This window comes from Nicotiana tomentosiformis, chromosome 3 (assembly GCF_000390325.3).
Source record: "Nicotiana tomentosiformis chromosome 3, ASM39032v3, whole genome shotgun sequence".
Lineage (NCBI taxonomy): Eukaryota > Viridiplantae > Streptophyta > Magnoliopsida > Solanales > Solanaceae > Nicotiana > Nicotiana tomentosiformis.
The window spans coordinates 134,897,644-134,921,549 of record NC_090814.1 but is presented as its reverse complement, the minus strand read 5'-3'; the positions used below and the strand labels follow the sequence as shown (position 1 = coordinate 134,921,549).

Sequence of the window (23,906 nt, the reverse complement as noted above, 5' to 3'; positions counted from 1 at the left end):
TCAATCAAACATGAGGATAAAAGATCAACTTCCACAAATCAAAGATCTTTTTTTTTCAAAAATTGCCCCAACAACACTAAACAATTTGTACTAAGCTCTTTCCAAATACCAGAAGGTACCTTCTTTGGTAGATACCTTGATTTCTCAATACTCCACAAGCGGCCAACCACAAGTGACTTTTAATTTCTCCTGGATAATTTAAAAAAAAGGCTGGCAGGATGAAAATCAAATTTTCTTATACTATCTGGACACACAACATTAATAAAATCCACCCTAAACACTCTACCAAACTATGTCATGCAATATATATCACTTCCAACAAATATAACGATACCAACAAAATTTTTTCTTGGGCACTACTATGCATAAGAAAAAAATTACACCTACTTAGTTGGAAAATAGTTACTACACCAAAGGAAACAGGAGGCCTAGGAATACAAAAATTAAAAGCTAAAAATCAAGCACTAATTGCAAGTCTATCCTGGCGCCTATTTCATTCACCTCACACCCTCTGGGCATCAACTTTGCTTCATAAATACCTCCACAAATCCAATCGTAATAATACCACTCACATATGGAAGAACATTTTACAGGATTGGACAAATTGTCAACGGATTTTATAATGGAAAGTTGGAACTGGTACTTATATAATATTTTAAGATGACCCTTGGATTGAAGTCAACACGAATTTGAGATCTAAATTATAGGACCACTACCCGCTAATCACCAAAATATCACAATAAGCTGCTATCGCAATTACCAAACCTAGGATTGGAAATCTTTTCCTTTTGAAATGCCTACTTCGATAAAACACAATATACAAAATATTCATATCTTACAATATTTCAATAACCCAGATTGCATGATCTGGGGCTTCACGAGCAATGGGCTCTTTATAGTAAGTTCAATGTACCAGACTATACTACATCAAATAAACGTAACTACAAACATGAATTACAAATGGATATGGAGGTTACCAATTTCACCAAAAGTCCAACACTTTATTTGGTTAAGAAGCCACAATAGATTACCCACTAGAAGTTACTTACATCATATTGGACTTATCAATGATGCCTCTTGTATCATTTATCATTCATAAAATGAGACTCTAACACATATTCTACTGACATGTCCACATACATTGGTACACTGGAAAAAATTAGATATTATACAGTTCATACACTTAATTTCACATTTACACACACACACCAATTCTTTGGTTGATGTCTCAACTAAACGAAAAATTTACACAAATGCCTTATAAACTAAACCCGAAAACACTTCTTCCAATAGGTTTGTAGAACATATGGAAAACTAGGAACACAAACACAATCCAGTACCCTCAAAGCACATAATTGATCAAGCAGTTGAGTACACCTACCTAGCTAGCAGCTCTCTCCGTAAAATACCAAAACTTATAAAAAATGTTAATTGGGAACCACCTCCTAAGAACCACTACAAGCTAAACACGGACGGAGCAACTTCCATACGCATAGGAAAATCTGGAATAGGGGGTGTCAATCGAAATCATACATAAGCTTGGGTTACTGGCTATAGTGGCAGTATACCACACACTTCAAGCATCCATGCAGAGCTGAAAGCTTTACTGCGAGGGCAACAGTTAGCAGTCCAAAGGAACCTTCAACCAATACTCACAATACTGAAAAATGATAATGCTATGTACACTAATATTGTCTCCAATTGCAGGCACCTCCTCCAACAGTTACATGATGCAGATGTCACTCACACGTACAGAGAGCAGAATTTTGTAGCAGATATACTAGCAAAAGGAGGCAGTAAAGTGGAATGCTCTGCAGAGCCAACAGTTTTTGACGCACCACCACTTTTTGTTATTAATCATCTCCATGCAGATCTACTGGGAACAACCTTTTCAAGAGACATCACACAGGGCGCACTCGTGGTTGGAAACAATACACCAACAAGCCCTAGGACAACTATGAAATCACAACTTCAGCCGGAAGCTAGATTATCGCCTATTAGGGATCTATCTTTTTGTATGGAAACGAGACAGGGACCTACCCCCAATGTACTTAATACTGAAACCTATAGTAGTAATTAGGGGTGTACAAATCAAATCGATAACCCACACCAATCCGATAATCTGAGTCAAACCGAAAAATAAAACCTGACTAGTGGTTTGGTTTGACTTGGTTTGGAATTGAAAAATAAAACCCAATCATAATAGGTTTGATTTGGTATTAACTAAAAAAAGTCAAACCGAATCCAACCCAATCCGACATTACATGTATACATATTTTAAAATATTAGATAGATAAAAATATTTATTAAAATGTAAGTTATAAATATTTCTTAAATTTTTTTATAATTTCTGTATTTAGCATAGTATTTTAAGTTGGTTTATAGCCCATGTAAGTATTTTTTTTATTTGGCCCATAAAATATTTTGTGCCCAAACCAAAAAATAGTTCTAAAGCAAAACTAGACTAGTCCTAAACTAGTTCTAAAAGACTAAAAAATCGAAACCATTTTGCCTCTTCTTCAAAGGCAAGAAACCTTGTGTTCCATTAGACCAAAACCCCCAGTTAGCTCAAACCCTATCAACTCTCTTTTGCTCTCATCGGTAAGGCTCTTCCCTTTCTCATTTTACATGTTTTTGTTTAGTTGCATACATACGCTTTGCTTTTTCCCGATTAGCTATGTGTTTTCTTTTTCCGATTAGCGATTTATTTTTGCAAATATGTTGTATTCCTCCCTATTATCGAATTTATTTATTTATTTTATTTCTCTTAGATGATTAACGTGAGCAATTGACTGTTACTTAAAAAGATATTGAAACATACCAACATAGAATTTATGTTGAGGCTGTCAAGCAGGCGATGTCAAAGACCACTGCAAATTAAATTTGACATCAGAGCAGTGATTAGTGTGTGCGTCATGTTGATAGGCTTTCGTGTTCTCTTTGAGAATCTTCATATACTTGGTTCGACTTCATACACGTATCTTTCTATCATCTATGTTATTTTGGGAGAAAACAATATCTGCGTCGTGCAACTCTATAATAGCTCACAACCATAAGCATCGTCACTAGCCTTATGTACAACAGTTATGGGACATTAGATGATTAGACAAAGGAAGCATGTAGTCTGCTCTTTAGATATTGTTGTCATCATATTATCATTCTTCCTTTTGGAAGCATGTTGTGTCACACCCCTTTTTTCACCTCACTAACCCTCTTTGAAATAAATAAAAGGTGATTTTAAAGCTCAAAAGGGTTTCAAATTTGAAAAGTGACAAAGTATTGTGTTAAAAGGGATTTTCTCAGATTCGCCACTTGGCATATAATCTCGGTGTGCCAAGTCACCATTTAAAAACCAATTTTCCCTTTAAAACACATTGGACTCTTAAACCAGTTTGCACCAGAGATTCTACATAAGAGGGTTCATTTGACTCGGGGAGAAGGTGTTATGCATTCCCCGAGTCTCGTAACTAGTACGGTTACATACATAATCAAGTTGGCTTTTAAAAATACTCAGCTCGAGGTGGAAACACACAAAAGCAAAAATAAACACAAAGGAGGCTCGAGGTCGTTCCCACCTAAAAAAAGGAATAAAAATAAAATAAAATACTAAAGTTCTATTCTACGCTTTCTCTCATCATACAGTCACTGACTCAAACTCCCTTTTGTTTGGATACCTCACCGGAAAATACATAGGCTAACGGAAATGCTGGATCTGGCCAGATAAAAATAAGAGCAAAACAGGGAGAAGATATACGTCGCCGGACTTAAAGTTTTCTGGCGGGTTCTGGTGGAAAGGGGCTAAGGTGCGGCTGTTCTTTTCTTGAAGGGAGGTCGACTGTTCTTCTTGTGTAGGGATTCAGGAGTAGCTCGCTGGATTTTCGGCTACAGTAGCGGAACGAGAGGGTGAGTTGGCTCTTCCTTTTCTCTGTGATGTGTCTGTGTGTGCGTGTGTATGTATATCTGTGTGTTTTCGTGTGTGTGTGTATCTCTATGTGTTTTCGGCAGGTTGTGGTGATGGGAAGAAGGAGCAGCGGTGGGTATTCTAAGGTTCTTCCACCTTGGGTAGGGTTTCCATAATTGCGTATTTTATATTGGAGTGGGAAGGGATGATGGTCATTGGATTAGAGAGGAATAAATGGCTAAGATTAAATCTTGCATTTTAAGTAGAGAGTGGGCTAATGGGATGGGAAGAATAGGTATTTGTCTTGCTAGGCCACTAAAATCCGAAAATGAGCTCACAATTGGTCCAAATTCAATTCTTTCTCAATGAACAAAAATAAAAATAAAAATACTACCAAAATATACTAATTCATCTTAGTTAATAAGAATAAACTATTAAAGTAAACTATATATACAAATAAAAATATTTTTGATATTTTTTAAATGTTATAAAAAGGTAAAGAAAACTATGTTAAAGTAATGGTAAAAATTAAAATATTATCACTATAAAATACTAATAAGCTTAAATAAAAAAAAGGATAAAATAAAAAGATATATAATAAGAGAAGAAATACTATAAAACTATTTTTTATGTTTTTAAACTTATGTTTTAAAATTAAAATTAAAAGTTGATTGAAATCCTATTAAAATAAAAAATAAGTTAATATTTTTAAAATACTGCTTTTAAAAGTTGCGCGGGTCAAAAATTACGTGCTTACATATTGTACTATTTCACTAAGATTTTCCTAATTTATTACTATCTTTTGAATTATTTAGTTAAATAATATGGACTATGTAAAATTGAGTGTGATGTATTTCTTACATTGTTATGCGATTTGGCGACAAAGAAGTTTAATTTTATCCTACTTTGCATCTCACCGGTCAAAAATTATGTACTTACAGCTGCCCTTCTTTGCTTGGAAACACGAAGAGTTTCCGGAGCAAAGAACAATAAGCAACGTAATTGATTTATGACCCGGTGCTTATTCAAAAGAAAATAAAGATGGCTAAAATGATTGTGACCGAGCCCTCGTATTAAGCTGCCTACATATCCTTGGCCATAAAGGAATCAGGCCACGTGTAATTCAGAAGTGAGAAAAATGATGGAGTATACTGAGGTGGAGAGCCGATTGAGGTGCCATCGAGGTTCCGGTCCGCGGTTCCTGCCATTACATCAAAAATAAAAGAAAAATACAAGATCCTATCTACTTCTTGTCTCGAATCTTCCTTGAATCTCCATTCGATCCTTCAACATGAAACTGAAAATTCACCCTACTCTTCAGGTGGGCATCCTGCTGACTTGAATTTGAAGAAAACTGGAAGTTGACCCTGTTCTTCAGGCGGGTATCCTGCTGCTTGCACTTGAAATAAACTTGAACTTGGAGTAGACTTGAGCTTGCAAACCTTGTCCTTCAGGCGGCTCGTGCTACTTCTGATTTGACTTGAAAAAAAAAACTGGAGGTTAACCCTATTCTTCAGGAAGTTTCTGTTGCCTCTAACTTGAACTTGAAAACTGAAAATTGACCATGTTCTTCAGGCGGTCTCCTGATGCTTCTCTTAACTTTCCAAACTATCCGCCCCAGTTTCACATAATTCGAACTTAAAATGATCTCAAAATGTCAAAATCTTTACTTGTTTCCCTCAAATATCTCTGTCATCGTCAAAACTTGTTTTATTGCATTATGATTAGACTAACTTTCAAGACCAGGCTGAGAATTATGCGTGCATGTCATGTCACTAGAGCCACCATAAAAAGAACTATAAAAGGAAAATAGAACTAAACAAAAACTGACTAAAAATAACGAAAAACATGAGATTGCATTAGATAGACGGTGAATGGGTTTGAATAACAAAACAAGCAAAATAGACATGGGTTACAACCCTGGAACAAACCTAGATAACACTAGACGAGTTACTACAACTAAAACAATTAGGCAAAATAAGAGGAAGAAGGGTTTGAGCCACAAGACAATATACGAGTTACAACCCTGAAATAACCCGGACAACAGAAATGACGACAAAATAAACTACCAAGACTCCTTCATGGCTAACCAAGAAAGGAGTGTCTTTCCAATTTTCAAGCTCGACATCTTAACCACTGAGTCGCACATCAACATTACTAGGACCTTCACAAATCTCCATCACATTGACCTCAACAAATTACTATTGGGTCCCTTTTGCCACCTCGTTCTTAAGATCAACTTCTGGAACCGAGACTGATAACGCTGAAAACTTTGCGGTAAGTGGCTTTCCCAGGGATTCAGAAAAGTTCTCACATTCCTTTTCAATACAAATCATGCCCACCATATGCGTCTCGTTATGAACAAGCAATGGACTTTCGCTAGTATCCGTTGTATCTGGATTTTGCACGCTAATGTCACCTGCATCAATAAGCTTCTGGACTGCTCTTTTCAGATGGCAACATTTTTTTATAATGTGCCCCGGGGCATTAGAGCAATATACGCACCTTTGAGAATAATCAAAATTCTTTGGAAGGGGATTCGACATTTTTATCTGAATCGGCTTCAACATGTCCAATTGCCTTAACCTTCGGAACAAACTGGCATATGATTCTCCAATAGTAGTAAAAGACTTTTCCTTTTGTTGTTGACTTTTCATTTTATACTCCGGACTTGGGTGGAACCTCTTGCGGGTAGGTGGTTTATATGTTTGTAGATGTGGGTAAGACATTTGTGAAGGTGGTGCAGACCATTGTGGGTCTTGTGGATATGAAGCATATATTGGTGCATTATGGATAGAGTACTAGGAAGGTAAGGTATGACTTTGGGGATTTTGTGGAGATAAGTAGCATTGGGGAGGATTATCTGGAGTGCGAGGATATTCATGGGGTCAATATTGAGGCTGAAAGCGTTAAGCAGGAACACCCACTAGATCGCTGGAGGGGCTCAACAACATCTTTTCTATTTCTCTTTCTTCCCCCCAAACTTAGTGAGATGTTCTGAATGTCTTCTATAGTACATTTTAATGCAAAATAGCTCATGATTTTGCCTGACTTGATTCCTTCTTCTACCATCTCCCCCATTTTTACCACATCATTGAACGATTTTCCTAAAGCCGGGATCAAATGACTGAAGTAGGTGGGTCCCTGAGCTTGTAGGAAAAGCTTAACCATTTCTTCTTCATCAATCGGAGGACTGACCAGAGCAGCTTGTTCCCTCCATCCGAGCCCAAACTCTCTAAAACTTTCCTCGAGTTTCTTTTCCATCTTAGATAGGGAGGAGCGGTCTGGGACAATGTCTATATTGTACTGAAAGTGTTGAACAAAATCTTGAGCCATGTCATCCCATGCATGCCACTTGCTGACATCTTGACGAGTATACCATTCCAAGGCTTCCCCACTCAAGCTCTCACTGAAATACGCCATCAACAACTCATCTTTCCCTCTAACACTTCTCATTTCACTACAATAACCCCTAAGATAGGCTACTGGATCTCCACGCTCATCATACAAGTTAAACTTTGGCATTTTAGATCCGTCGGGCAGATGAACATCAGGAAACATACACAAGTCATTGTAAGACATGTTAATCTGATTTCCCGTCCCTTGCATGTTCTTTAAAGATTGTTCTATACCTTTCAGTTTTCTAGATATCTCATCTCGCTCTCCCGTCCTCACATATTTTCCATTTTTAATATGAGGCTCATTCCGAGGGCTATGATTATATGATTCCGAAATCTTGTGGGCCAACTCTAGGGAGTAGTATTGGGCATCATGAGGTTTAAACTGGTGTTCACTGTTGGATCTAAGGAGAGGTTGTTGAGAAGTTGTGATGGTGGAGGTAGTGAATATGAAAGTAGGGCTATTTTTGGGAAATGTAGTTGAAGGACGAACAATGGAGCTACTAGGGAGGTTGGTAAAGCTATGATAAGCGGAAAAATCTGGAGAATATGGTGGATCATCTGACACTATGACCGAAGCTTGGGTGAGGGTGGCATCTAGGAAACTAGGTGGTGGCGGGGGTGGTGCCTTACTAGTCATCCAAGCCCGATACATATCTGTCATGTATTGTCTTAACATCCTTACCTCTTTAACCAACCCAGTGTCTCGTTTAGACAATTGCTTTTGGGCACCGGTATCAACCAACTCAATTCCATTATCGCGTGCCATTGCCTTTGGACTTTATGTTGTAGGGAAGAGTTACCAGTTTAAGAACCATAAACCAACCGCCCTTCTGCTATAATGAAGCAACAAAGAGGAACAAAGTGAAGTCATCACGTTAGTGGTAGGGCATTTAACATAAGATAATCTTACAAGCGCCTAGTCACAGTTAACAGTTCTAAATGACTTTGAGGGTATGGAGGTCATATTGGCATCATCCCAAGTTCACTCTTCTTCTTATTTTTTTCCCTTGGTTTTTCATTTTCGTCCCTCTTTTCGTTCCGATTATCGCTCTTTTTCTTTTCTCTCACTTCTCACTTCTCACATCCCATAATTTTATCTTTTTTTTTTTTAATTTTAAAAATTATTTGATCGAACCCGATGTAGGTTGCCTACGTATCATGTTCCACATGAATCAGACCAAGTGTAGTTCTGGAAAAGTAATGGACAAAATATACTAAAAATAAAAAAAAAAATTGGATTTTTTATTTATAAATTTTTTTGGTTTTCACATACAAAATAGGAAGTACGATAACATAAGACTCGACAAACTCAACTAGATTATGACAGACTCTGACACCACCTAAAAGACTCGATACTACTGTACAAGACTAGAAAGTAAAAGACAACATAAAACAAACTCAAAAATATAAAAGTATCCTCAAGCAACTCATCTATGCAACGGTCCTGACCGGAATGGTCCTGGGGTATCTGTCATGCTCGAGCTGTGATAATTGAATCCATACCTGAATGAGAAGAATAAGACAAAATAGAGTTAGTGACTCAAGATATTATGCGACGCCACAACACCTCCTATTGGACACATGCAAAGCATGATTGAGCTATTTTTGCAAAATGGCCTATGTGGTCAAGGGTGGCTATTAGTGCAAACTCAACAAAGGTGACCTCAAAGACATGGAAATACCTCATGAAGGCCCATAAACTCTCAGGAATCGCGGTCCCTAAAATTGCTTTGTGAAAATGACCCCACTTTGCAGAAATGGCCTATGTGGTCGAAATGGATAAGCATGCAAATTCAATAGGAATGTACCTTAGACAAAGAGAAAACCTTGTGGTAGACTTAGGACTCTAAGACATGGGTTAACAAGCCACTTTTGCGAAAATATTCCTATTTTGAAAAAATGACCGATGTGGTCGAATGTGGCCAGACATGCAAGATTTGGCTAAGACCTCGCGAAGCCAATAACTTAAGACTCACTATAAATATCGGACCCTATGTGGGCTACCTATGTATCCCATCCCGAAAGACGAGAATCAGATATGCGTAGTTCGGGAAGATTGGATATGGGAGAAAGTTTTGAAAAATGCAACTAATTTGGAAAAAACTATTTTTTGTCTTTTTTAAAAATGATAAGAAAGTGTAAAATCTTTTTGTTGTTTTTTCTTTTAGAAAATGGGGCAAGAAACTAAAAGTGACAAAACCTTCAATATTCTCTCTTGCTTCATTTTTTACCCTTCTTTCCAAACATCAGTCCGCCAAATGATCTTTCTACCATCAAAGATGCAACATTTAGCACATATGATGATTGAATGTCCTTTTGGGCCGTGGACCCATTTGACACAATTTGGACAGGTTTCCTACAAAGGTCACGATACCTAGGACCGGGCCCCGCTAGGTCACAATGATATGATGCAAATAAAAATGACCTAAAGGCTGACCTACGTTTGGGGTTCACTAATAAGGCAATTCGGGGGAGCGTATGGTCGACGGTGGCTGCTCAAGCTTTCCACCCACTTCATACGACCGACGGCCCCCCTCCTAAAATAAGGGTAACTCAACGAAGAGTTCGTGTATGAGACGCGTACTACGAGACTTGTTGCAGAAAGAATTGACCGGGTAATGCATATGATGACAGTTATAAAGCGGTAGCACGTAAGGAAAAATTGTAAACACATAAACAACTAGCAAATAATAAAAACGACATAAACAAAATAAAAATCAAACAAAGCAAATAAAAACCTCCACCGAATATTCTAAAAAGCCAACAAGATCAAGTACCAGCTCGAACCTGTAATTCCCCAGCTGAGTCGCCAAAGCTGTTACACCCCTTTTTTCCACCTCACTAACCTTCTTTGAAATAAATAAAAGGTGATTTTAAAGCTCAAAAGGGTTTCAAAATTGAAAAGTGACAAAGTATTGTGTTAAAAGAGATTTTCTCATAGTCGCCACTTGGCATAGAATATAATCTCGGTGTGCCAAGTCACCATTTAAAAACCAATTTTTACTTTAAAATACATTGGACTCTTAAACCAGTTTCCACCAGAGATTCTAGATAAGGGGGTTCATTTGACTCGGAGATAAGGTGTTAGGCATTCCCCGAGTCCCGTAACTAGTACGGTTGCGTACATGATCAAGTTGGCTTTTAAAAATACTCAGCTCGAGGTGAAAACATACAAAAGCGAAAATAAACACGAAGGAGGCTCGAGGTCGTCCCCACCTAAAAAAAGAAATAAAAATAAAATAAAATACTAAAGTTCTATTCTACGCTTCCTCGCATTAACCAGTCTCTCGCCTTCATTTACATGTACTTTGGGGCATTCCCCAGATAAAATATTTACAAACTCTTCGGGACATTTTCCGAAATATAGGGAACGATATCTTACCTCGAATGAAATAAAAGACAAGACCTAAAGTTTGCCTACCCAATTGTGGTCGGCCTAAGCATGCTCCTAGCGATCCGAGCAATTAAGAGAGCAATAAAATATTTCAATTCACTTTTAACTTTCAGTACAACCATACGGCCAAATACTTGAAGTCACCGAAATTTTAATTAACCCGCATTAAACATTTATATCTTAATGAAGCAACGAATCAGGGAAACCAAACTTTTTTAGTTGTGAAAATGTATCCAAGAAGATTAAACCAAACCGTATACAAACAATAATTAGCAAAACAAAACGGAGCAAATCAAATACTAATAGGACACACTCCAAAACATGGGAATAAAACGTTAACTCATACGATCAACTAAAACAGAGCACATACCGATTAAGGAGGCTATCAAAACAAAAGCATGACATTAAGCAAAACGGCAAAAGAGAGAAAGAAATGGACTTCACTGATGAAATTTTTCAAAGCCCGATTAATGAAAGAACTCCCAACAATAAATCATCAGCAAATCTTTGAACAAGCAGTTGGACACACGACCAAAAACTTCGATCGACAACACCAAGCGGACAAATTCACTGACTGAAACTCCCTTTTGTTTGGATACCTCGCCGGAAAATACACAGGTTAACGAAAATGTTGGATCTGGCCAGATAAAAATCAGAGCAAAACAGGGAGAAGATAGACGTCGCCGGACTTAAAGTTTTCTGGCGGGTTCTGGTAGAAAGGGGCTGGGGTGCGACCATTCTTTTCTTGAAAGGAGGTCGACTGTTCTTCTTGTGTAGGGATTCGGGAGTAGCTCGCTGGATTTTCGGCTACAGTAGCGGAACGAGAGGGTGAGTTGGCTCTTCCTTTTCTCTGTGATGTGTCCGTGTGTATGTATCTTTGTGTGTTTTTGTGTGTGTATCTCTGTGTGTTTTCGGCAGGTTGTGGTGAAGGGAAGAAGGAGCAGCGGTGGGTATTCTAAGGTCCTTCCACCTTGGGTAGAGTTTTCATAATTGGGTATTTTATATTGAAGTGGAAAGGGATGATGGTCATTGGATTAGAGGGGAATAAATGACTAAGATTAAATCTTGCATTTTAAGTGGAGAGTGTGCTAATGAGATGGGAAGAATGGGCCTTTATCTTGCTAGACCACTAAAATCCGAAAATGAGCTCCAAATTGGCCCAAATTCAATTCTTTCTCGATGAACAAAAATAAAAATATAAATATAAATACTACCAGAATATACTAATTCATCTTAGTTAATAAGAATAAACTATTAAAGTGAACTATATATACAAATAAAAATATTTTTGGTATTTTTTAAATGTTATAAAAGGTAAAGAAAACCATGTTAAAATAATGATAAAAATTAAAATATTATCACTATAAAATACTAATAAGCTTAAATTAAAAAAAAAGATAAAATAAAAAGATATATAATAAGAGAAGAAATACTATAAAACTATTTTTTGTGTTTTTAAACTTATATTTTAAAATTAAAATTAAAAGTTGATTGAAATCCTATTAAAATAAAAAAAATAAGTTAAATTTTTTAAAATACTGCTTTTAAAAACTGCGCGGGTCAAAAATTGCGTGCTTACATGTTGTACTATTCCATTGAAATTTTTCTAATTTATTACTATCCTTTGAATCATTTAGTTAAATAATATGGACTATGTAAAATTGAGTGTGATGTATTTCTTATATTGTTATGCGATTTGGCGACAAAGAAGTTTAATTTTATCCTAGTTTTCATCCCATCGTTCTTTTATTTTAAGCTTTTATTAGCATTTTGGTGTAAAATGGAAAATAATTTATAAAGTAGAGACCTTTATTGTGATGAGATTTGGTCATGAAAGACAAAAAGTTATCTATCACCTTTCGAGCCTAAAACATTTAAATATTTACAAATATTTAAAGGTATTGCAAAAATTATCCTAAGGGAAAGGATAGAACTGCAACATATCTCCCAAAGACTGTAAGTGAGATCATTATGCCTTTACAAGTATTTTGAAAACACGCTCCTCTTGTTGTAATGTCTACTAAGATGCCCAACTTCTTACAATTTAATATATTCTCTTTTTAATTTTTTTTTTAGGACTCTTAGGTGTAATATCTACTCTTAAGCAGTCAGTGATAATTCTTATGTAGAGTGCAATATAATATGCAGTTTATCTTTTTGGTAGTTTTGCGTTGGCAGAAGAAATATCATTTGGAAAGCTCAATTACTATAGTTATATGGTTGTGTAAATTGTGACTATTTCACTATCTCTAGATGCGATTACAATGGACATTATTAAACATGAGAATGTAAGAAAATTTGAGGAGTGAGTTGATCGTCGTCTGAAACCAGATCTTGTGGATGTGCAAATGTTCTATAAAGGACTTCTCTATCTGTTCCTTTAGAAAGATTATCTTTAGAAGATGAGGGATGATTGATTAAAGTATCCATCAGTTTTCTAGAACTGAAATTGGAACCATACAACATATTGACTAATATAGTTGAGGTCAATGCTAAAAAATAAAAACATGGTTGTTATTGGTAAAATTGTATTTAGGACTAAAGAAATATTTAGACCATAAGTTTATCGGAAAAAAACTCGAAAAATTCGAGAAAATCCGATATTGAAAAATTTGTTGGTTTGATTTGGTCTATAAATTTAAAAACCTGATATAATTAGTTTGATTTGATAATTGCAAAATTCGAATCAACCCATAATAGTAATTACTATAATAGTTGTAATCTAACCATCATCCTCTGTGTACGCATGTTTTACTATAGTCAAGGCAAACTTTATCTTTCCTACCAAAAAAAAAAAAAGACATTGCCTTAGATTAGGATATTTTGGAACAATTTGTGGACCTAAAAACAATCTGACCAAATACTAGCATACAATTTGTATGTAAAATTTTTTTGAATTGTAAATTAGAAAATTCAAGCTTTTACACGTCTTATTGTACCAAACATTTGTCAACGTGCTTAATACAAGTGGACAAGTTTTTAGAGAATCGTGTTTCTTGATTTTCATACAGTAAAATTTTTCAGAATTTCACACAAATCGCGGTTAAAAAAAAAAAGGAAAAGAAAAAAATTCTTGCAGTGTGAAATGCAGAAAACTCAAGCCCATGGTTTGCTGCTGACATGGGAAAAGTAACGCCTCTAAGTGACATGGCAGTAGTTTATTGGCAGAGGTATCTGACGTGGCACTCCGTCTCCGTCATAACTACGGAAAATCCGCCTGTCCTTATCGGGTCCAAGTACGGTCAGTTTTTTCAACTAAACCTTCTTTTAACCAAATCAGATAACCCGAGGTACTATTCTTTAACTAGATCTCAAACTGACAAATTAGTATGGCATTTTAGGTAATTCTACCCGAAAAAGGAGGTGAATCTTATTTTCACTTCTTTTCTTCTATACCCCCATTCACATATAAATTCTCACCTACAATACGGAATTTTATCTAATTCTCTCCCGATCTGATCCGCCGTCCGCCTCCGGACATAGCCTCTGCATTCTCGCCTTAAACCGTCGTTCTGAAGAAATCCAATTTTGCATGATTTGGTAGCTGATTTTCTCTCAGATCCGTACGTTACTTTGCTTTCTCTCTTTCCATCCGTCTCCGATCGATCCATTCAGTGCTGATCATTCAGGTACTGCTATTGGATCGTGCTTATGTAATTAACGCTTTTGCGTGTGTTTGTATCAGAATCAACTTACTTTACAATTGAACATATCGCCGATGCAATCCAGTATTTCGTTATTTTTTATGTGATTTTGTTGTTGTACATGCATAATGAATTCAAATCACTGGTTTTGGGGCGGATTCACATTGAATAGTACGAGTAACCTTAGGTCATGCTTATATAGAGGAGAGAAGCGCTGTGCTACGCTTGTATGTTTTGGCAGGAATTGTTTTTTTGACCTCTGCGTTAACATTCGTTTGAAATTATATTATTTTAGTTTAATCACTTTTACAATACTTTGGTTTGGGATGACCTATAATGCATATCATGTTTTTTTTCTCAATTGTGTTTTTAAGGCTGAGATTTTGGTCGTTATTTTATTTACATCAATTAGACAGCTTTACTTTTGCGGAGATCTATATTCGAATTTGTTTTTTAGTTTGCCTTTTTTACCCTTTCCATTTAAGATCTAATTATCTAATTTATTAATCCTTACTCATACAAAAGTTTTTATTTTTATTTACCAAAAGATTGCCCTTGGAAAGTGTGGCTGTGGCTTATTTTGTTTCTGCATGTCTACCTGGATGATGATTCCTGCAATCCTGCCTCCATTATATTTTCATTTCCTAATTTGGATTGTTATTCTCAAGCATTTAGCAGGAGTTGAAATGGCATCAACAGGATGGTTGAAGGGAAGAGTGAAAGCCGTTCTCTCTGGTGACAGTTTGGTGATAATGGGTAGTTCCAAGGCTGAAATCCCCCCTGAAAAATCTATTACCTTAGCATCTCTAATGGCTCCACGATTGGTAAGACTTACACTAAGAACCCCTTTTTTTCAAATGATACATATCTTCGAATTGCTCTCTTCGTTCAAATCTCATTCTAGCTTTTCACTTGTAGGCACGTCGTGGTGGGGTGGATGAGCCATTTGCATGGCAAAGCAGAGAGTTCTTGAGGAAGCTTTGCATTGGAAAGGTGTTCTTGCATTGATTATTCTAACTTGTATGTATTTATATCTTGTCCCTTTAATATGATTCTGAAATGCATCCATTTTTTACCCTAGGAGGTCACTTTCAAGGTGGAATATACTGTACCTTCAATAGGGAGGGAATATGGCACTGTTTTTCTTGGCGACAAGAATGTTTCCATGCTAGTTGTTGCTTCAGGCTGGGCCAAGGTTGGTGGATTGGTGTTAATTTCTCTGTTCGTCAGCTGACTTATTTCCCATTAGATCTAGTTTCATGAAATGATTCATTTTGATGGAACCAGGTCAGGGAGCAGGGCCAACAGAAAGATGCTAACCCCTATTTAAAACCGCTGCAAGATGCTGAAGAACAAGCTAAGCAACAAGGTCTAGGTCGTTGGAGTAGGGTGTGTTTCTCATTGACTGTAATGTGTTTTTGTTACTGGACAAATATTGTGAACTTCACCATTTTACTTGATCAACAACAAATGCTGTTAACTTCAAAGCAATATCTATCCAAGATTTATCTTCTTTTGGATGGGATGGATTGAGCCAAGGAAAATGAATTTTCTCTGCAGACTGGAACACTAAGAAGTTGTTAGCTTCTCCTTTTTTGGTGCCTTACATTTTCCAGATGTTTTTGAGCATGTTTTTTGTCCCATTTTGTGGTCTGCTTCTGTATGCAATACACCCTCAGCTACAGGATTTAATCTAAAATGTATTGAGGTTTGATTGCTAGCACTCCAGGATAAGTTCTGAGACAGTGGGTGGTATCCAGATTATCCTGTTTTATTTTCTTTTTCTTGTTATTCTTTCACGTAGGATGGCCAGCAACTAGATCTTAATCTAAACTGTAATCTTTTTTGGGTAGCTGCTGTCACTGTGGCCTGTGTTGGCTGGTGGATCTTTTTCATAGTATCTCTGTCCTTTTTAGTTAAGTGGTCCATATACTGTGAAATATCAAGCTTGATGCCTTCTTTATTTTTTATTTTTGCGTAGTAATCCCTGGCATACTGCTTTTTCAGGCACCTGGTGCTTCTGAGGCATCTATTAGGAATCTACCTCTATCTGCAATCGGTGATCCTAGTATCTTTGATGCAAGGGGCCTTTTGGAGGAAAATAAAGGTAAGCTGATAGAAGCATTTGTTGAGCAGGTTCGTGATGGAAGTACACTGCGAGTGTACTTGCTTCCAGACTTCCAGTTCATCCAAGTGTTCGTTGCCGGAATACAGGTGAATGCAGTACAAGTTGAAATTTCTACATGGCCAGCTCTTGTTACTTTACCAGTGCGTTTACCCTTCTTTTTTTTTTTTAAATAAACAGGCACCAACTATGGGAAGAAGAGCAACATCAGAAACTGTTGTTAATGCTAGTATTACCTCTGATGAACCAAACGGAGAATCAACTACTGAACCTCGTGCTACTCCGACAACAGCTCAGAGGCTGGCAGCCTCAGCAACATCTGTATCAGAAGTTGCTCCTGATCCATATGGCAGAGAAGCAAAGCATTTTACCGAAACTCGTGTGTTAAATAGAGATGTGAGATTCTCGTTAGCTCTTAATGGTTTGTGTTTCCCCTTTATTCTTTTTCTAATTTAGTTTAACGTACAGGTTCGGATTGTCCTGGAGGGCGTTGACAAGTTTAGCAATCTGATTGGCTCAGTGTACTATCCTGATGGAGAATCGGCAAAAAACCTGGGTTTGGAGCTTGTTGAAAATGTGCGTGATTGACATACTATTGTTGATACTTTTGTTTGTCTAATCTAATTATTTCTTTGTCTAGTAAGAAACTGATGTTTTTGGAAAGGTCACTGTAAGTGGTACACTTTGTTTTTGAAAAAAATTGGATACTGTCTTAACCTTAGCTGTGCCTTTCTTGTTGGTGGTCTCTTGTAAAGATTATTTGTTTACTGATAGATTTTCTCTAATTCGGAAGGCTCTGATTTTACTCTTCGATATGCTCAACAAGTGGCTTATATCTTGTTCAGTGACGCAGTTAGTCCTCTCGTTTTGCTGGTCATTAGTAGTACGAATGCTGTCTTCAATATTATGCATCTGTGTGCATTATGTACTGTTTCCTAGCATAGTATTTATTACCTTTACATTCAGTGTGGCATTATCTGTCTCTCATTTTGTGCCATCCCTTGTTTTCTTTATGTGGATTTGCAAGGGATCCTCTTTCACCTAAATGCATTAACTTTCTCTTGACGGAACTTTCTTCACTTAACTCTTTCTTTAATGTTTGAAGTTGTGGTTTAAAAACTGTTTATTTCGGTCATCTCTAATTTTTCAATTAGTTAACTGATTGATGGTGATCAGCTAGTAACTCCTAATTCTAGAATAGGAAATGTATAATTTTTTTTGGGTTTTAGAAAATTTAAGGCCTGTCTGATCTAAACTTTATGCCCTCTCCTTTCCTTTGGCATAGGGTTATGCTAAGTACGTTGATTGGAGCGCAAACATGCTTGAGGTGGAAGTCAAGAAGCAGTTGAAAGATGCTGAGCTTCAGGCCAAGAAGACTCGCCTAAGAATCTGGACGAACTATGTACCCCCAGCAACAAATTCCAAGGCTATTCATGACCAGAATTTCACAGGAAAGGTAGCTATATGAGTCAATGGGTTGTTTAAGTGGTTTTTAATCTCTCTCTCTCCCCTCTCAAATGATTTGTGCTTGGCTTTTTCTAGGTGGTTGAGGTTGTCAGCGGAGATTGTCTCATTATAGCTGATGATTCTCTGCCATTTGGACATCCATCAGCAGAACGAAGAGTTAATCTTTCAAGTATTAGGACTCCTAAAATGGGGAATCCTCGTAGAGATGAAAAGCCTGCTCCCTATGCTCGTGAAGCAAAGGAATTTTTGAGAAATCGCCTTATCGGAAGACAGGTATTGCTATCTCTCTGATGTCTCCTCTCCTACTTACAGATCAGAAGGAAATGATTTACTAACTTAAATCTTTTCAGGTGCATGTTTCAATGGAGTACTCTCGGAAGGTCGGCATGGCAGATGGGACTGGTGCTCCCGCCAGTGGCACAGATTCAAGGGTGATGGACTTTGGATCTGTATTCCTAGCATCAAAGGATGGGGATGATGCATCACCTGCTCCATCTGCTGCAGGCAACCAGTTGGCTGGAGTGAATGTTGCTGAACTTTTAGTTGGCCGTGGTTTTGCAACTGTTGTTAGACATCGTGATTTTGAAGAACGTTCAAACTATTATGATGCCCTTCTCTCAGCAGAATCACGCGCTATTTCCGGGAAAAGGGGCATGCATTCTCCTAAAGAACCTCCAGTGATGCATGTTACAGACCTGCTAGCAGTTAGTATCCTTCTCTCTGATTCTCTTTTCTTATGTGGCTCTAAGGAAATATCTAATTGTTTCTGCTTTGTGTCTTTCAGGGATCGGCAAAGAAAGCTAGAGACTTTTTGCCTTTCTTGCAGCGTAACAGGAGGATGTCTGCTGTAGTAGAATATGTCCTCAGTGGTCATAGATTCAAACTTTTTATTCCCAAGGAGACTTGCAGCATTGCTTTCTCTATCTCTGGAGTGAGATGCCCAGGTCGTGATGAACCCTACTCTGAGGAAGCCATTGCCTTGATGAGGAGGAAGATAATGCAGAGGGATGTTGAGGTAACATTGTTTCCTTCTTACATTTGTAATGTGCTACATTTGAATTCTCTCTCTTATTTGTTTCCTATTGTCTTCTACATAGATCGAAGTAGAAACAGTTGATAGAACAGGTACTTTCTTGGGCACATTATGGGAATCGAGATCCAATGTGGCAGTGACTCTACTGGAAGCTGGTTTAGCAAGGCTTCAAATTTCTTTTGGTACTGATAGAATCCAAGATGCTCATCTCCTCATGCAAGCTGAACAGGCAGCCAAAAGGCAGAAATTGAAGGCAAGAGCATGATCTGTTATACATATTTTTTTTATAAAAATGGTCTGTTATACTTGTTAGTCATGGGTTTGTTCTTTATTATTTATTAACGAACAACTCGATATAGGTCTGGGAGAATTATGTTGAGGGAGAGGAAGTTGCCAATGGTGGAGCAGCTGAAAAGCGCCAAAAAGAAGAGGTGAAGGTAATGTAATTGGATCTAGTGCTTCTCAGTTAATCATTGTTTAGCATAATTTACCATCTGGATTCATTGTGAATACTAGTTTTATATTATGATTGCTTGACTTCTGTACTTTTTACATCTATATATTCTCAGGTCACAGTCACCGAAGTTTTGGGAGGGGGTAAATTTTATGTGCAGTTGGTTTCCGACCAGAAAGTAGCTGCCATTCAGAAGCAGCTTGCTTCTCTAAATCTTCAAGAGGCTCCTGTAATTGGTGCCTTTAATCCAAAGAAAGGTGATATTGTTCTTGCTCAATTCAGTGCTGATAATTCATGGAACCGAGCAATGGTAAGTGATCCAATTTCCTTTTTCTTGTACTTTATTTTATTTATGTAGTCCACAATGCTTTGAATTAAACAGTTGGAGATGTGTCTTGGATTACTACCGAGGACCCTAACTCTGTGTATTCTACTATGTGAATGGAAATTACGATATTAGCTAGTTTTATGAAGTCAAAACCTTTAAATTGTCAAAATTACAATGTGCTACTTTTTACTGATAAAAGAGGTACAACCAGTGTTTTAAAAGGCGTGGGCGTAAGGCGGGGCGTTTTACATATGCCTCAGCGGGGCGTAAGCCCCGAGGCGTAAGCCCCATAGGTATTTAATTTTTAATATTTTATAAAATAATATAATGACAATTAATATTTATAAACATATAAAATTGTATAAAAAATGAAGAAAACTATATATATGTGTGTTCCATCCCCACAAAAAATTAATCAAAATAATCTATTATACGTTACTTACAAGCACAAGTAGTTTGAGTCTAAAAGAATAAAATTTTCTATATAGAGGAACAAAAAGGATGATTAACCTGCAATTTGAACTTTGAATTTGATGCTATGAAGAAAAATGTAGTTCTCTTTGTATTTGTAAAAAAAATTAAATATTTGTTGCTTTTGGGACATATTAGCAGACTAGCGGACAAGATAAAAATTTAGGAAAACCACGAATTAGGGCTTAAATCAATAAAAAAGGTCTTTACTTTTAAATTTAATACTTTTGAGTTCATTTTTAAACCTTTTGAGTAATTACCAAACTCACTTTTGAGAATTTGGGTATTATATGAAGGACTAATTCAACAAATTTTGTTTTAATTTGAAAAAGTCTCTTGGGCTTACTCCTTACTAAAAAAATTCGCCCCGAACGCCCGGGCGTACGCCCCAAATTGCGGGGCGTACGCCTCTTGAGACTTTCGCCCCACACCATTGCCCCGGGGCGTTTTTGGTACGCCTCGCCCCGGGGCTCGCCCCAGAAACGCCTTTTAAAACAGGGTACAACGTGCTACTTTTCACTTAACAGAGAAAGTTACAATGTGATGCTTTTCCATCAATCAAATAAACCATCTGCTTAAACTGTATACTACATTTTTTCATCACATAAGCTGTACTGGTTAGTGAAGTGTTTTCTTTGGTACTAAATAGATAAATATTAAAAGTAAATCGCTGTTCATGTAATGTCTCTTGCACTTTAAAAACAATACATTACTTCGTCTTGCGGCTGCTCTGGTCTGCTGCTCTGCGGTCTCATGAATTGAATTTCGTTCATCAACTAGTTGTTCCCCAAGCCCTTTTTTTACCCAATGCATATCTTGGTTGGGTATTACTCTAGAGGTTTCATGTCTTCTGAATATATTGGTGATTTTATTGTGTTATTATTTTGCTCGTCATATCATTTTTTTTCCTTCTAATTTTGCACTTTAAAATTTGTTTAAGATTGTCAATGCCCCTCGTGGTGCTGTGGAATCTTCCAAAGACAAGTTTGAAGTTTTCTATATTGATTATGGAAACCAAGAAGTTGTTTCTTACAGTCAGTTGCGGCCTCTAGAAGCATCTGTTTCCTCCAGTCCTGGTCTAGCTCAGCTCTGCAGTCTTGCTCATGTTAAAGTTCCTGGGCTAGAGGATGATTATGGTCAGGAAGCAGCTTACCGGCTAAGTGAGCTTCTTCTAAGTGGACCAAAGGAATTCAGAGCTGCTATTGAGGAAAAAGACGCTTCAGGTGGAAAAGTCAAAGGTCAAGGAACAGGGACAATCTTTTTGGTGACTTTGGTTGATCCTGAAACTGATGTCAGCATAAATGCTATCTTGCTTAAGGTTTGAAATTATGGCCCCTTTTATGTTAATTATGATTTGAGATTATTTTACTCATTTCAATAGCCACTAGTTCTTTTGTGCACTGCCCCCTCCCTAGCTTGTGGTCTCCAAACTTGTTTTGGTACTACAGTATCATAGTGAAGCAATTGGCTGTTCAAATTCCATTTGTGTAGTCCCAGTCGAGTAAAACATGAAGGTTTAGCTAGACTATCTTTTATCTGGTAAAGTTGGGTTTCAAAATACATAGTGCTTCAATTCTCCAAAAGGATTTGCCTGTGCCCCTACTTAAGGATTATGTTTTATTGTGCTGGTGGTGTTAATAGCAGAGCATCTAACAAGGACCTGTAAATTTTTCAGGAAGGACTTGCTAGGATGGAGAAAAGGAGGAGGTGGGAGCCCAAGGACAAACAACAGGCTCTAGATGAATTGGAGAAGTATCAAACAGAAGCACGACAGAAAAGACTTGCAATGTGGGAGTATGGAGATGTCGAGTCAGATGATGAGGATTCTGCTATCCCTGCTAAGAAAGCTGCTGGCAAACGGTGAATGCAACAGTTAACTGGTGGCAATTGCCAATTCGGATGGGGCTTTTTCAGGCTAAACTCCCACCAATTAAACAAACAAGACAATTGCTGTCTAAGGAAATAGATCACAGAAAGTTTGAGTTAGCTTTAATGTGTTGTTCACATGTAACTTTAGGAGTGAGACTTCAGGAGGTGAGAGAAATTTTGTTCTTGTTTCTTTAATTTTTCCATTTTTAATTTTTAACTTATACGACTCTGAATAAACCGGCCTCCTTTGTCGTTCCATTGGGGATGTGATAAATTTTATGTCAAAATTGTGAGGCAATATTTATTCTGCCCAGCTCCTTTGTCTTCTTCTTCTTTCTATTTGGGCAATCTACCCCACTCCCAATGTTCCCTCAACTATTCTTTCTGCCTACCATCTTGATTGTCCTTGTTATTTTGGGTTATACATATTGTCAATGAATTTTTTGAGTAAAGAAGGAAACAAAAAACAATTTTCAATCAATTGATCGAATGCCTAAGAGGTAAAACAAGATTAATTATATACGTTAAGCGTGTGTAGAAAGGGAAAAAAAAGCGCAGAGTATGTCAGTAGGGGATTTAATTCTAATTTAGGGTTTCAGTGGAATATGTGCTTTAATTTCTCGCGCATCTTCGTCCCTTATCAGCAATTCCGGTTTTGGTTGGAGAAGAAAATATTTCCTGCTCATAAGTACATGTAATACAGCATACATAATGGAAGCAAAAATGTTTCTGGTTCACTTGTTGGAGAATTTGTATTGAAGAATATATCACCTTAATGTGGAGACCTCAAAGTCCCATTTTGATTTTATTTCAATTAGCTGCTAAAGCTTTGAAATTGCCTTATTTTCACCTCACCAGCACAGTGGTTCATGTCCATTCTGCATTTTATTCTGCACTTCTTTTTCCCTTGATCTAGAGGGAAGTAATGGTTCACCTTCTTTAGATAATATTTCTAAGCTGCTATCTCTCAGTTTGGTAAGTTGCAGATGAAAGCAGATACATATATTTACATTCCCCCTGCCCAGATTTCTAGTAACGATTTTTTGACAGAAGTAACGCTCCTCTCCGATTTCTTAAGATCCTATTATTCTTGCACCAAATTTTGCTACGTAACCCTTTTTCCCATGCATGATTAAGGTTTTCTTTTATAATGCCAATAGTTTCTAGAACTCAAAACCATGCACGAATCATGAATTTAGATCGTAAATTGACCGGTTATTAGAATATAATGATGGATACAAACATGATTAACACTCCATAAGTATGACAAAATTAGGAAACATGTTATATGATGGGATTTAAGATCTCCCCTTGCCTAGTATCTAAGCAAGCACACAACTTCTCCATGGATTTGTCTGATTTTCTTGTCCCACTCAGTCAAAACCTCGCTCTAATTTACGCAATGCAATAACCTTTGAGATTTAATCAAAGTCAAACGTCAACCTTTGAGCAACAACGTCAAGTTGACAAACCCGATATATTTCAGATTATCCATAATCCAGCAAGTTCAAAGGCGTATGTACATTTTAAATCATAGTCTTAAAAGTCAACTACTTATAATTTTTTTTGGGGGCTTTTTTTACTTTTAGTCCATCTCAGAAACTATTTACATTTGGTAGCCAAAAAAATATATAAAATTTATATAGTTTTTTGTATATAACATACAAAATGTATATATATACAAAAAATATATATTTTTTCAGCTATGAGCGGTTATGCAGTGTTATTTTCCCTATTTTTTTCCAACTAATTGGGCTTAGGGTTTAATCTAGTAGTTCTCAAGTTCAAATCTTTCAAATCAAATTCAACTCAAAGTATA

General features: G+C 36.9%; 2 protein-coding genes across 4 annotated transcripts; one reads left to right on the top strand and one right to left on the bottom strand.

The window, feature by feature from the left end:
• Positions 1–6,781: 6,781 nt before the first annotated feature.
• Positions 6,782–8,068, bottom strand: LOC138908536 (uncharacterized). The gene has a single exon (XM_070199213.1). It carries the CDS (start codon positions 8,066–8,068, stop codon positions 6,782–6,784), a length of 1,287 nt encoding a protein of 428 aa, XP_070055314.1.
• A 6,067-nt stretch (positions 8,069–14,135) lies between these two features.
• Positions 14,136–22,400, top strand: LOC104110148 (ribonuclease TUDOR 1-like). 3 transcript variants are annotated; one of them, XM_018775604.3, is made up of 17 exons: positions 14,136–14,325; positions 15,009–15,164; positions 15,259–15,333; positions 15,422–15,535; positions 15,628–15,729; positions 16,348–16,554; positions 16,646–16,861; positions 16,934–17,041; positions 17,751–17,921; positions 18,008–18,205; positions 18,283–18,636; positions 18,717–18,947; positions 19,030–19,218; positions 19,325–19,402; positions 19,535–19,729; positions 21,159–21,536; positions 21,894–22,400. In XM_018775604.3, the coding sequence occupies exons 2-17, from the start codon at positions 15,027–15,029 to the stop codon at positions 22,080–22,082; spliced, it is 2,943 nt and encodes a 980-aa protein (XP_018631120.1). In that variant the 5' UTR covers positions 14,136–14,325; positions 15,009–15,026; the 3' UTR covers positions 22,083–22,400. The 3 variants fall into 3 exon arrangements, with proteins under 3 accessions (XP_018631120.1, XP_009617883.1, XP_033515587.1); XM_009619588.4 differs by having other exon boundaries at positions 14,186–14,325; positions 15,019–15,164; XM_033659696.2 differs by having other exon boundaries at positions 14,186–14,325; positions 15,016–15,164.
• Positions 22,401–23,906: the final 1,506 nt, after the last annotated feature.